The sequence below is a fragment of the Pleurodeles waltl genome, chromosome 2_1 (assembly GCF_031143425.1).
Source record: "Pleurodeles waltl isolate 20211129_DDA chromosome 2_1, aPleWal1.hap1.20221129, whole genome shotgun sequence".
Lineage (NCBI taxonomy): Eukaryota > Metazoa > Chordata > Amphibia > Caudata > Salamandridae > Pleurodeles > Pleurodeles waltl.
In genome coordinates, this window is record NC_090438.1 from 753,340,016 (window position 1) to 753,354,172 (window position 14,157).

Genomic DNA, 14,157 nt, shown 5'->3' on the forward strand with positions numbered 1-14,157 from the left:
CTTTTGTTAATTCCATTGGACATACACGAATGTTAAGGATAAGGTCTGTATACTTGTGTCATTGAAGATAACTTGGAGGTTCTCTGGGGTGCCACTGTTACCCAAATGTTTTATCCATTGGCTAGTTCATTTTTGTCCAATTTCAATGCAAGATTTGTCTTTCATTTGATCGGTTTGTATAGCTTATAAGAATGTTCCCCCATTTAGTTGCTAACATAGCCATACAGTATATGTACGAATCTTCTGATTTTAAATATGATTTGCTACTTGTTTGTCACAATAACATTTTAATAAAGATTTCTTGGAACAAAAAAATACATACTAAGCAATGGTCAAAGGTTCTTTATCCATTAGTGTGTAGTAGTTTAATGCCCGAGTTCCAGAAATGTGTACACCAGCTAGTGGCAGATTTACAAGAAGCTGGAGAATGAACACTGGAGGTCACTTGATTCAGTGTCCTTCAAGTGACTATTAAAAATACCCATAAATCCATTGTCATGAAGTATCAAGATTGAGATATTGAGCACTGCATGTACAGCATACTATCCACACGTTTTACATTGAATTGGTAAGCGTTTTTCATGAACCACTTTTTTCAGTTTTTTACCACATTCTCTATATGTACTCTTGTTCATTTTTTTATTAATTATTGATCTGAAGGGTCTACTTCGCCCTAATTAGTGGCTGCTTTTTAAAACCAAAACTGGATAGGTGGGCACAATTTCCCTACTGGCTTTAGAGCCCCGGGTGGCCTTCCAATGCCACTGGTACTATAGCCTGGTTACAAGGTGAGCATTCCCGTTCAGACCAGCTGAGTAATACTAACAATTTTATACCATGTAACACAAATACAAGAGGAGGGGAAGCCATCTAATCAGGAGCAAGGAACTGCGAAGATAGATAAGAAATAATCCAGTCATGAACAAGCAGCTGGTCCCAAGCACAACCTAGTAATGTTTTATAGACATTAGGCTGCCATCAAAAAGCTGCTAAAGCTGTCTGCGACAACACCTAACAAGGGAAAGCCAGCATCAGTGCTCAACAACTTTAGCACACAACAGGACAAACATGGAAAAAATAAAAACAGCTCTCTTGTCCCAGCAAACAAGAATCTAGGTAAAATGACACTAACAAAACGGTCATATGTGTAGACACTAAACACATCAACCAGAAGTCACGTCCCTTCAGTCACCCTCAGATCTATAAGCCATTCGGGGAAAAGAGAAAGTCCCATTCACCTCGAGCCACACTGCATGAACGACAGGCTCAGGTGAGAGGGGTAAGATTTTATTCTGCATAATCAATATTTCCTGTTGGATCGCCCTAGTTATAAATAAAGTTGGGACTGCTGACCTGGCAGTTACGGAATAAACTTGACTAATGTGTGTGTCTTTGCGCAGCGCGGACAGTGGACCCTGCACCTCATCACACTTGCAACGAGGCCGGGAACCCCAGAGTGCTTCACCTCGCCGGCGCATGCTGAGTAAGGATTCGTCAGCGGCCCAACAGTGCTCAAACAGTGCCACCACCCACTGGTTCACTGCCTTCCCTCTCCCCGAGAGCTGGCACGCCGAAGCGCAGGCGGCACTGTAGGCGAACGATTGCAGGTGGCTACCTGTTTACTTCTCCGTCCTCCGCTCAAAGAAAGTTGCACTCGCTGTATCTGGCGAAGCGCGTGTGCGGAGCAGGTGCTGGGTGTGGTCTGGCAGGCATCGGCTGTGACGAGCAACTGTGCTACACGAGGAGCGGTGCTGGGCCGCATAGTAGCAAGGACCCAAGAGAGTGTCCACACCGGTGCCTGCCCTGAACACCATGGAGGGGAGTGGCTGCCCTCTGTGTTCTCCTGAGTTGTCACCTACAGGACCGGGTGCACGTGACCCACGACAGCAACACTGGCTGTATCCCGAGTAAGGAGGGGAGGGGAAAACAAAATAATAAAGCACAACTCAAGTTTAAACACCTGCAGCACGTATAAGTGGATTGAAATACTACACACCTAAGTGAAAAAAGATATATGATAAAGAGAGACAATAAAAGACTCTCACCTCCCAAAACACGAGAAATAAAAGAGTGTCATAGAGAGCTGGTCACCTGAGCCACAAAAGAAAAAACAAAAAGAATGAGCACACTGCAGCCAGGGCACGTTCATCAGTGGCTACGCTGCCCTCGTTTAGTCAGCTAGCGCACCCTGCTACAGCGGCGCCATGATGGCGCCTCTGGCTTGGCCACCAGGATAACAATTTCTGTGCAACCAGGGAAACGGATGGCCTGGTACGCAGGTCGCTGATGCTACACATGGGAGGCGATGAACTTCATGAGTTTTCGACTCACTCCCCAATACAGGTGATGCAGGGGATTTTGACGCTACAGTGGCGGCGCTAAATAGATATTTCAATCCCCAGCTTAACCCTAAATTGCGCCAAGCCCAGCAGACGGATGTAGAATCCGTAGACAAGTTTTATGCCAGGCTGAGGAAGCTCGCCAGCACATGATTAGGCCTCAAGCAACACAAAGAAATCTGTGCACAAATCATGCAGGGATGCAGTTCGAACATGCTATGAAAACTTATCATGCTCCAGCCAGGCATCTCCCTGGACGAAATATTCATCCTGGCTCGATCCAGCAAGCTCTCAGCTGTTCGTGCTGATGCTATGGCCGCCGTGAGGGAGCAATCAATGTCGGCAGCCACTGTCCCTCGACAACGAACCGTGAAAGAGGAACAGGTCGACACCATTCAACCTCGCCAGACCCCCTGGCGGCAGCCCAACACCTTGAAAGAAGGGGAAGGTATGTGCAGCAGCTGCTGGTACGAACACAAGACACCAGGTGGATGCCCGGCGAGGGGGACAGTCTGTAACAAATGTGGAAAAGGAAACCACTTTGCCAAGATGTGCCGGATGGGAAGAGTCAGGCAGAGCGAGTCCAAAGGAAAGGCGGCCACCGTAAAGAACATAAGTCCTGAGGACAGTATGCCTGGAGGGTGCATGGACACGAAGATGCCGATGTACGTGGAGGACGACGAAGAGGACATCTTCGTCATCTAATTCACTGGATGGCGACAACATAAATGGTGACCGTTCCCCATGGGCACAGTCATGATAAATAACACCCCTGCAACGGTGCTGATCGACACAGGCACCCTGGTCAATGTCATGGACAATACAATGTACCAACGACTTTCGCTAAAACCGAGTTTGTTGCCAAGCAACACGAAAATCTACACCTATGGAGGGCGTGACCCACTTCCTCTGCAAGGCACCATAGAAGTGTCCATCACCAACCAAGATCACACAACCACAGCCAAATGCTACGTTGTCAAAGGAAACCAAGGCACTCTGTTGGGGTGTCATACTACAGAAGATCTTGAAATTGTTTTCTTTGCACGCCAGGTATATGAATCACACACAGAGTCCCTCCTCAACGATTTCCCACAACTGTTCGCGGGACTGGGAAAGCTCAACTGCATTTTGACCCGAATGTAACACCAGTGTCGCTGCGGCACCGGAGGGTGCCTTTTCATCTTCGACCAGCGGTTGAGAAAGAACTGCAGATGCTGGAGGACCAAGGGGTGATCGAAAAGGCTGAGGGACCTAACCCCTGGGTTTCGCCATTGGTAATCGCACCCAAGCAGAAACAGCCATGGGCCATCCACCTGTGTGGACATGCGGTTACCAAATCGTGCCATAAAGAGAGAGCGTCACATTACACTACGAAGGCCCGCCTCATAGCCAAGGTTTGGTTTTCTGGCATGGACGCCAAGGTAGACACCCTGGTAGGAACCTGTCACTCCTGTGTAATCACCTCTATTTAACAGCCCACCAATCCAGTAGTCACTGAACCTCCCAGTCGGAAGCCGTGGTAAAAACTGAGCATGGACTTTCGAAGTTTTCCCGATGGGAGGCTAACGGCGGTTCTGATTGACTCTTACACGAAGTTTCCCATGGTGGAAGAAGTGACTTCCACTGCCTTTGAGAATATGAGACCGGTGCTAGAGAAAGTATTTGCGTTGTTTGGTCGGCCCGATGAAGTCCAAACATACAATGGTCCATTTCCGGGGCAAGAATTTAAGAACTACCTAGAAGGGTTTGCCATACATCACCGCAAGATCATGCCAAACTGGCCGCAGGCAAAACGGTGATGTTGAAAGATTCATGCGAACCCTTAACAGAGCCAAGAGGATCGGTGTCGAAAGAGGCAAAGATGTAGAAAGGTGTCTACATCAGTTCCTAAGAGCATATCAACAGACACCCCACAGCACCACTGGTTGTGAGCCAGCTGCTCTGATGTTAAAGGTAGCGTCACCGGATTGCATCCCGGCTGGCTCTCACTGGGAGCCCTTTGAGTTGGATGTGGAAGCTACAGAATACTGACGAACGCAGGCCAACCAGAAAGCGACTGCTAGAAGAAGAACCAGATGCCCTGATATCTGAGTGGGAGACCAAGTGGTCGTGAAAAACCGGCGTCCTGGAGGAAAGTTTCAAACTACATTCGAACCTGAGGTGTGGAAGGTCGTGGTGGTCAGAGGGACCAAGGAGACAGCCTGTAGACAGGAGAGACAAGTGATGAGAAACATGTCATGTTTCAAACGAGCGGGTGTATCTGAGGAGACTGGAGAAGACGATGGAGAAGACGAGGGTGTAGTTGGAGGAGGAGAACACAGGACTGAGGAGAGATCCGGTGGCCAAGAGGTGCCATGTCCTGCATCGGCGCAGCTAGCAGATGAAGCTGGCGGTTTGGTGTCAGGTGGTCAGAGTGAGAGATATCATCTCCTTCCCAACCCTGCGCCTAGCCAGAGACTCCGAGACTTTGCCACCTAATAGAGATCGTATGACATGAGGTGTGACAGGCTCTGGGTAACTGGATAGTGGCTTGGTATTTTTCCCCTTTCGTGAATGCTACCCTGGAGGATCCTTCTGTTAGATGTTCACCTTGGGTGGGGTTCCCCCATTGTTTTCTGTTCTTCTTTCTTTTCTTCTTTTCGATTAAAGCCTTGGAGGGATGTAGAGAGCCACTCGGGCTCTACTATACATTGTTGCCAATCAAGGACGCGAGGGCAGGCCGCCGCCCAATGTTATAAATAAAGTTGGGGCTGCTGACCCAGCAGTTCCGGAATAAACTTGACTAGTGTATGTGCCTTTGCACAGCGAGGATAGCAGGCCCTGCACCTCATCACAATTCTCAATTCACGCTTCAAATTAACTAGTCTCTCATACATATAAATACCTCTCTCAACCAGAGATATAATCTAACGTTACTTACTGGAACTATCTTTTCTGCCTAAAAAGTGTAGACCATTTCCTCAGACACAGGCTTCACGAGCACAAACATTCACACACTGGCTCACAAACACAAACATTCCAAGCATTATAACAATGGGGCAAATTAAGCAATCAGGAAATACTTAAATTTACACCAATGAGGATCTACGCTGTTTATTGAACATATTCACATTGATTCGCTGCTCAATTAACGTGGAAAATATTGATAAAAACACCAATGCTGTAGAGAAACTGCGAAATTCATTACATTTTCACTTCATCTAGACACTAATTAAGTAACAATAGAACAATGCCGGTGTCTGCGAAATATCATTTGTTATATTGCGTGGCGAACTGTCTATGAGGAGCAATTGGTGTGTGAATAAAAATGAATATAAAAAGTCACTGCTTGTATATACCAACAACAAAGTTAAGCACTTCTTTGGAGGATCAAACTGTACAAGACACGCTACTGCGTAAGCCCTACATGGGTTTACATACCCGTAATTGTATGTATGCATAAGTTAAGCCTATGTACAGCACTAATAAAACAAAAGAGTTGACCATGCCCTATAAACGGCAGGGGCTTAAAAACACAGGAGATTACACCAGCATTTGATTTACGACGAGGAAGCTTCTACGGAAGACGCCCTGCTCTTCACAAGGACGAACAAAGCCCACTTGTTTCTTTACTGTTCACTCCCTTTAAACATTTGTTTACAATACTTTCCGACAGATTTCATCAACAGGAACGCAGTGCAATGGTGCCAATAGGACCTCCATAGGGAGCTGGCATCAATTACAGGGTGCTTGTACTTCTTGCGTTTAAGGCAAGACTCGTCTCTCAACTTCGTCTTACCCGAGGGTGGCGACAGTGATCGGTTTGTTGTGTGTGGTGACAACCAAATTTGCCTCCCACTCTGACTATAATATCCATTTTGTGAATGAAGTTGACTCACTAGGCTTGGGTAAGAAAAGCACAGTGAAAAAAAGGCTCCCAATCACACAGACGTGGCTACTGATATAGCTAATATACATTTATGAATTGCCACGTTGTCACATCAGTTTCACACTAAACAATACGGTGGTGTTTACTCATTGGGAACAAATGTGAAAATCCTAGAAATGACACTGGCAAAGCCATGCTACTCCACAGTTCATGTGTCCGTCCCAAAATATATTGAGAAAAAAATTGAATACAACATGAATTTACAAAGCAAACACAGCAGCCTGCTGAGACCATATGCGGTGCAGTTCATTCAGGAGCAGGCTCGAATTAACAAGGTTATTCTTGAATGCTGGGAGTGCACGAATGAGGTGAAGACATTTTGCACAGATGACTGGAATAATTGCCATATAATATCCCGTTCATGCGAATCTGCAAACATCAGTTCTCCCACTCAAAATACTTTAGACACCTAAAACAGTGTTAGACTTTTAGCAGATCCTAAAGTAGCAGGCATTCAGTCACCCACCCACCCACACCAGCGGATGAAAATAGGAGTTCACACCGTTGTGTGACAGTAGTTGATGCTTGAACCAGGAGGCATGGATGACAGATTTCATTTAATGCACGCTGAGCCTGGGTGACAGCTTTAAAAGCAGGCTTCGGGGTTCACTGTGTGTTGGTAATACACCCAGTGACTAGCTGGGGTGCAACTGTTTAGGGTTAGTTGAGTAGCAGCGATTGGAGGGTGATACATTAATGTACTATACAAGCAACACGAGCTCGGGGTAGTGCACAAGTGATTTATCAAGAGCATGCTCATGGTGTTTATGAAGCGGGGGTGTTGAAAACTGACTGAATCAATGACGTCAGTGATAAAACTATAGGCTTTTAGCGATTCTTAGTCCAAGACCTTTAATGTGTGTAAAGGATGTGCTGTAACACGGCCAGGTCAAGGGAGGCGGAGGAGGATGGAGAGATTTTAAACACCTAATTCCAGTCACCCGGGAAGCCCATATTTTAGCTGGCAGATAGCATATGTTGTGTCAACAGTGCACGATACTGCTAAAGGCATTTGCAAACCTGTTAATGAATTACAGTGTTAATTCCCTTCTTTACATTCACCAGGCGACCAATGATCTTTGTACACATTGTGCTGTATTGAATATCGGGATCTAAATGATAACAGCCTTCCTGAATTAACTGTTTTTTTTGGGGGGAAGGGAGGTCCCCAAAAGCCTTTATTGTCCATGGTTTAATGGTAACTGTTTTATTCGTACAAGCCACACACCCGAGGCATTTTGAGGCCCATTCCAATGACTCGATTCTTTAAAAGAAGGTCTTCAGAAATGAGCAAACTTGCCCACTTCTACCCGGCATGGTCCAGATTCTCTTTTAGCAGACAACTGCAGACAAATACAACTTCTAAAGAGTTTCCAGTGAGCTCAGCTGTTGATGAGGCTTATCAACTCAAGCAAGAGATCTGTTCGGTGGCAGTCATAGAGAGCCTTAGCCAGCTTCCCCACAGTGGTACCTTTGGTGCCTTCCCTCATCTGCCATTTTTGCAGCATCTGGTAAACCTTTTCTTTTAGTCCATCTCGTTCGTAGTCATGGTCTATCTCATCAATTTCTGGGTCTCGCATGCCCAGTTTGCGAGCACAGGTTTTCCACTGTCTCCCCAAGTTGTCTCTGACCTTATCAAGATGCTCCTCCACAACTAGCTCCGTACACTCTGAAAGAAAACAAAAACATATCAGGGTAGCGCGTGGCAGAAAGTAAATCGATGATCAAACCAATACACACATTTGTTTCTGCCTAAGCTTAATTATCTGAAAATTTAGAACTCCCAACTAAAGAAAGCAGACAATTTTTTTTATTAAAAGCATAAACAGGAATTTCGATTAACCCTGTTAGCGGGTGTAAAAGCCAGCACACCCTCATCAGGCAGGGATTTAAATAATTGAACCAGAGGATTTATTTTTTTAACCACTGGGAAAGATGCAAAATCGCTTCCCCATCTCTCCCTGCCCCCCATCCCCCACCCATCTGTGACTTCAGTGAGTCACAAGGCATGCTGGCGTCACAATTTCTCACAACTGGAGCAGAGAAGAGAGCAGGTAAGGCAACTTTCTACTATGGTGGGTAAAAAAAGGCCAAAACGGCCTCCTCAGCTTTCAGGGAGGCCTCATTTCAAAGGGGAGAGTACCTCTTTCAAACAAGGCCTTCCTGAAAGGGTTTCCTGGCCATGGATTGCAGCAGCACTGAGATCCATGGCCAGGAAACCCCACTCAAAGCCAGGGATTTGAAAATTAAATTGGGCAGGTTAGCTTTCATGGGAGTAGACCCCCCCCCCCACCCTCCTTGCTGGAGCATTTATTGTAGTACTAATATGTTGGTTTTCCCCTGGGAGGGGGAGCGATCGCACCTCCAGGGGTTATATGCACAAGCAATGTTTTTTTTTTAAATCAGTAATATTGAAAGGAGGTCGGCTTTCTTGCTCACGGCCGACCTCCTGTGGGAATAGATGTGTGGTTTATAAGATAGAGCAATCACTTTTTTTTAATTTTTAATACGCACTCGGTCCCCAGGGAAACCACACACATAAAAAAAAAGTGATATTTCTCATATATATATATATATATATATATATATGAGAGAAAGTGAGATATTTCTCTGTGTGTATGTATGTATGTGTTTGGATATATATATATATATATATATATATATATATATATATATATATATATATATAAATCAGCAAAAGTAAACGTTGCACTCTCGTGAACTTCAATGTCTAATTAGTTTTAATTGAAGATAATCCTCCACCAACGCGTTTCACGAGAGTGCAACGTTTACTTTTGCTGATTTATATTTAAAGGATATCGGTCATATCCTCCGTTGGCACCAGCAGTCAGAGCGCGCTGCTTTTGACCGTTTTGTTTCAGATATATATATATATATATATAATAATAATCCTCAACAGATGGAACAATATCCACCCGACGGCTGCACCTATCCCTTAGTCAAATCCCGATCGTAGGGACGAAGTAAAGTTCAACAGTTCAGAGTTGAATTGTATCGAATTTATTCCATATAATGGTTTCACAGTATCCTGCAACGAGTGTCAATGCGTTTCGGCAAACGCCTTCTGCTGGACAAACTCGGCAATAAAACCGGCAACATATATATGAGTTAAACTCCATCATTTGTTTTCATTACATTCTAGTGTGACCTAATGCAGGGGCCATCTTTAAACATGCAAAAAACTTAAGTAGATCAGCACATAAATGCACAGTTTTAACTCAATAATATTGACATGAACTGCTTTCGGTAATCTGGACATCATGTATCCCGCACGTTTCATTAATTCATAATAAATGCCAGTAATGTGATAGAAAATTAACTAATAGTTCTAAGTCTCATTAATATATTTACCTTATGTGCAACAAAGTCCTTGCATGTGAATCTATCATCATTATCTCAATGTCATATGAAAATTAACATTTTAGAAGGCTTATATTATTGCACTTTTTAGACCACTGTCATCAATTTCTCTTAATCAACGATTTTCAATCTGTTTTAACAAATATTTATAAGAATTATTCTTCAATATTAGTTTTTGTATGAATATTTTAAATGTTTTAAATAGTTTAAATATTTTAAATACTGTAAAGTGTTATAAATTGTTGATAAATACAATCCTAGCAGCAGAATAGCTGAAATCCTATAGTTAAATGCTAAAATGACATCCATTATTGTTACAATTTTACAGTAAGTAAAATCATAATCGTTGTTTAATTCATGATCTAAAACCAATCATAAAGTGTCAAGTGCAATAAATATATACAGATAATCACGATATGTCGCTAAACCGTGCTGGGAATTCTTTCTTCTATATGGCATTTATTTTTGATAACATCATGTATTTTGGCCCACATATGTGGTCATTTTGTTCTTTAAGTCCTAGATTTGCCTTTACCCTTCAAAATGTCTAAAATTACTGACCTAAGAAAGATAAATTTGTTTTGTAAGACTGATCTACTCTATTTCGATCTTTATTGCAGGATTATAATTTATGCACGTATTAACGATAAGAAGGCCACTGGATAAAGTGCAAAGTGCTAATCGGACAAAACCACTTCTATATTAAATTATGTGTCTATCACAGGTGAAAAACAGTGATGGAAACTTATATCTATGCATCTACTCTCCTATAGATTTAAAGGGAAGAAAAAATCAAAATAAAAAAATCAAACAATCAAAAGGTCAAAAGACCGAAAGACCAATCGAGGACAAACATATTCTCATAAATTCTTCAAAACCACATAAAACATTAAAATCACTCCTTATAAATGGCGATTATGGAAATTATATTGTGTACAGAGTCCAATAGAGGCAAACGTTTATACCACTTTAGACCCATCTCCAAATATTTCATGAATGGAATACATGTCCTATACTTTATCATAAATGGACATGTAATTTCGCATCAAGATTGTGCCCCCAGGGAGATTCTGAACCAAGTAGTAAAATCATCTTAGATTCCATTTGTCTAAGCTCGGATGTTCTATCGCCGGCCCTAGGGTTGTTTTTAATGGATTTGATACCATAGAATATTAGTGTACTGGAATCCCCTTTATGTATATCCCAAAAATGTTTGGCCAAGGGATATGTTCTGTCTTGATTTTTAATGGCTCTAAAATGTTGTAAGAATCTGACTTTTAGCTTGTGGATGGTACTACCAATGTATTTTTTATGACATCCACATTCAACAACATAAACCACAAATTCAGTATCACACATGATACGATCCTTGATGTCACAATGGCGACCATCAAAAGTTTGGTATCTCTGCATGTTTTGTGCATATTTACACGCCTTACACTGGCCACATTTCCAAAACCCCAAACTTTTTTTGCTCAACCAGGATGTATTTTCTTTTGTAGAGAAGAAACTTCTAGTCAAATGATCCCCTAGTGAGCGAGCCTTACGAAAAGTTATGGATGGATGTGGGTCAATGATATCCCTAATATTGGGATCATTCTGTAAGATATGCCAGTTCTTTTGTAGTATGGTTTTCAAAGAGCCATGTTGTTGATTATATTCCAAAAATATTCTAGGGGACGATTGTTTTATCTCACTATTTGTAGGTGTGTTGTTAAAAAGTAACTCATCTCTGCTTTTATATTTAACGCTGTTCTGTGCATCCACCAAGATTTTGAGAGGATATCCTCTGTTTAAAAATCTTTCTGTCATTGTCCTAATTTCTAAATCATATCTGCTCTCATCGGAGCATATTCTGCGAGCCCGCAGAAGAAAACAAGTTACTTACCTGTAACTACAGTTATCCAGTATTGGTATCTTTCATAAATTCACATGCTTGAATCATCCCCGTCGTCGAAGTGGGAGTCCCACGGTACATAAAATAGCAATAATTAACACATTTTTTTTTTTGCCACAGGCTATAATGGAGCCAGCAATTGCTCACATAGCCTATCCATGTCCTTTTGTGAAAGGACCCAAACCTGCCTGCTGTCCAATCAGGCACCAGCACCCTCTAGATCCTTCTCCAGAGAAGCTCCCTTCCTCAGATTTTCCAGCACGAGAGTGAAAAATTATAACCTGAGAGGAAATGCGAGCATCAAAGGGGAGGAGGGTGGGTCGCATGTGAATTTATGAAAAGATACCAATACTGGATAACTGTAGTTACAGGTAAGTAACTTGTTTTCTTATCCAGTATTGGATCTTTCCTAAATTCATATGCTTGAATCTGAATAGACAGCAGTATGGTTGATAAACATTGTATCCAACGTGGATGGAGAGTGCGAGCATGAAGACCCTCTAACTCCAATATAAATAGTTAACTCATACATTTCTCATCGTGAGCTTCGAAGAAGCATAGATACTTTTAAGTACATGTACACATATACTGAACTTCATGCTGTAAATGCCGATATATATATATATATGTATATCTCGGGCGCCTATTCAACGGTCTTCCTGCCTTGGTGTGACAAAACTGGATTGTCGAAGAAATCCATTGGGCTATAGTGGCCTTGGTTACTCCTGTTCCCTATCATCCAAGAGAATAAGATACTAGGAGTTGGTCTGATTTTCTGATGTGTTTGGTACTTTGAAGATAAAATTTTAGGCATTGTTTGATGTCCAAAGAGTGTAGAGTTTTCTCTGCAATCGTAGTAGGGTTTGGAAAAAAGGTTTGTAGAATAACGGGTTCATTGAGGTGGAACGAAGATGGAACCTTGGGAATGTATTTGGGATTGGTTCGGAGCATAACGAAGTCTTCAGAGAAAACTAAAAAGGGTTCTTTAGTAGTGAACGCCTGTATATCACTGACTCTCCTGGTAGAGGTGAGAGCGAGCAAGGTTGCCACTTTCCAAGTGATGTACTTGAGCTCTGCCCTATGAATGGGCTCAAAAGGAGCTTTCATGAGCTGGGAAAGGACAATATTAAGATGCCACTCTGGCGGAGATAACCGCACCGGGGGAAAAGTGCGGAAAAGCCCTTTCATAAACTGTTTGATGATTCTGGATGAGCCGATAGATGGCATGTCAGCCGATCGCCTGTAAGAGGCTATAGCTGCTAGGTGAATCTTGACTGATGCACGGGAAAGACCAGCTTTGGAGAGAGAGAGAAGGTAAGAAAGAATTTGCTCAGGGTTAATTTGAAATGGGTGAAAATTGTTCTGAGAGCACCAAACACAGAATCTCTTCCACTTGAGTTTGTACGTTTTGTTCGTGCTCTCTGCTCGTGCCTTAGATAATATAAGTCTACATTCTTGATCAATGTTCATATCGTGAAACTCTAGCCAAGCATGCAATTGTAGTGAAGTTGGGTCAGGTTGTAGGATGAGACCCTGATTCTTCGTTAGAAGATTGTGGTTGCAAGGCAGGCGGACTGGATTGGCTACTGACCGGAGTAGGAGCTCCGTGTACCAGTACTGCCTGGGCCACTTGGGGGCTATAAGAATGATCCTGCAGCATTCGGCCTTCATTTTCCTGAGGAGCCTGGGAATCAGTGGAATGGGGGGGAAAAGCGTATGCAGAGATCCCGGACCATCGACTGGGTATCGACTGGTGTAAAACTGGCATTTGGCGTTCAGATTGGTGGCAAACAAGTCTAGGATCGGCCGAACCCCATCGTTGGAAGATGCCCTCGAGTATGTTCTGGTTGAGTTCCCACTCGTGGCAGCTGTCGTCCGTCCCGCTGAGAGAGTCCGCTAGAGCGTTGTTGACCCCAGCCAGGTGCTCCGCCCTGAGGCGGACGTTGTTCAGTGTGAGCCAGTTCCAAAGAGACTGAGCTTCTCTTGAGAGGGAGAGGGATCTTGTTCCTCCCTGCTTGTTGATGTAAAACATACTTGTTGTGTTGTCCGTTCTGACTAACACTGATGATCCTGCGATGCGTGGCAGAAAAGCTTTGCGCGTGAGATGAATCGCCTTCAGCTCTAACAGGTTTATGTGCATCTCTTTTTAGAGCCTGGACCATCTGCCTTGAATGCGCAAGTCCTGTAAGTGGCCTCCCCATCCTTCCAAGGAGGCGTCCGTGGTGATGACAAAGTCGGTTATTGGTGCTAGAAAAGTAAGACCTTGGGAGAGGTGGTTGGTGTGAGACCACCATTCTAACGCCTGCCGAATTTTTGGTGTGATAGTTATTAAGTCGTCGAAGGACCCTTGCGACTGGGTCCATTGAAGTTGCAGTTCTTCTTGCAGCGGCCTCATCTTGAGTCTTGCTAGCCGTACTAGGACTATGGCTGAGGAAATCATGCCCAGGAGCGATTTGAACAGTCGTACTGAAACTAACTCTTTTGCGGAGATTCTGACAGCTAAGTGGGTCAGCTTCTGCTGCCTTGCTAGAGTGAGATATGCCTTGTTTTGGATAGTGTCTAATTCTGCTCCCAGGACAACTCTCCTGCATGAGGGAAGCACGACTGACTTC

General features: G+C 43.5%; 1 protein-coding gene across 1 annotated transcript in view; it reads right to left on the minus strand.

Annotated features, from left to right (window-relative positions):
* Positions 1 to 5,416: 5,416 nt before the first annotated feature.
* The window catches only part of RIPK1 (receptor interacting serine/threonine kinase 1), a 259,789-nt gene continuing 251,048 nt past the window's right edge, over positions 5,417 to 14,157 (minus strand). Inside the window, exon 12 of the mRNA XM_069217742.1 lies at positions 5,417 to 7,936. Within this exon, the coding sequence (XP_069073843.1) occupies positions 7,650 to 7,936 (287 nt within the window). The 3' untranslated portion in view covers positions 5,417 to 7,649. The remainder of the gene's footprint in view (positions 7,937 to 14,157) is intronic.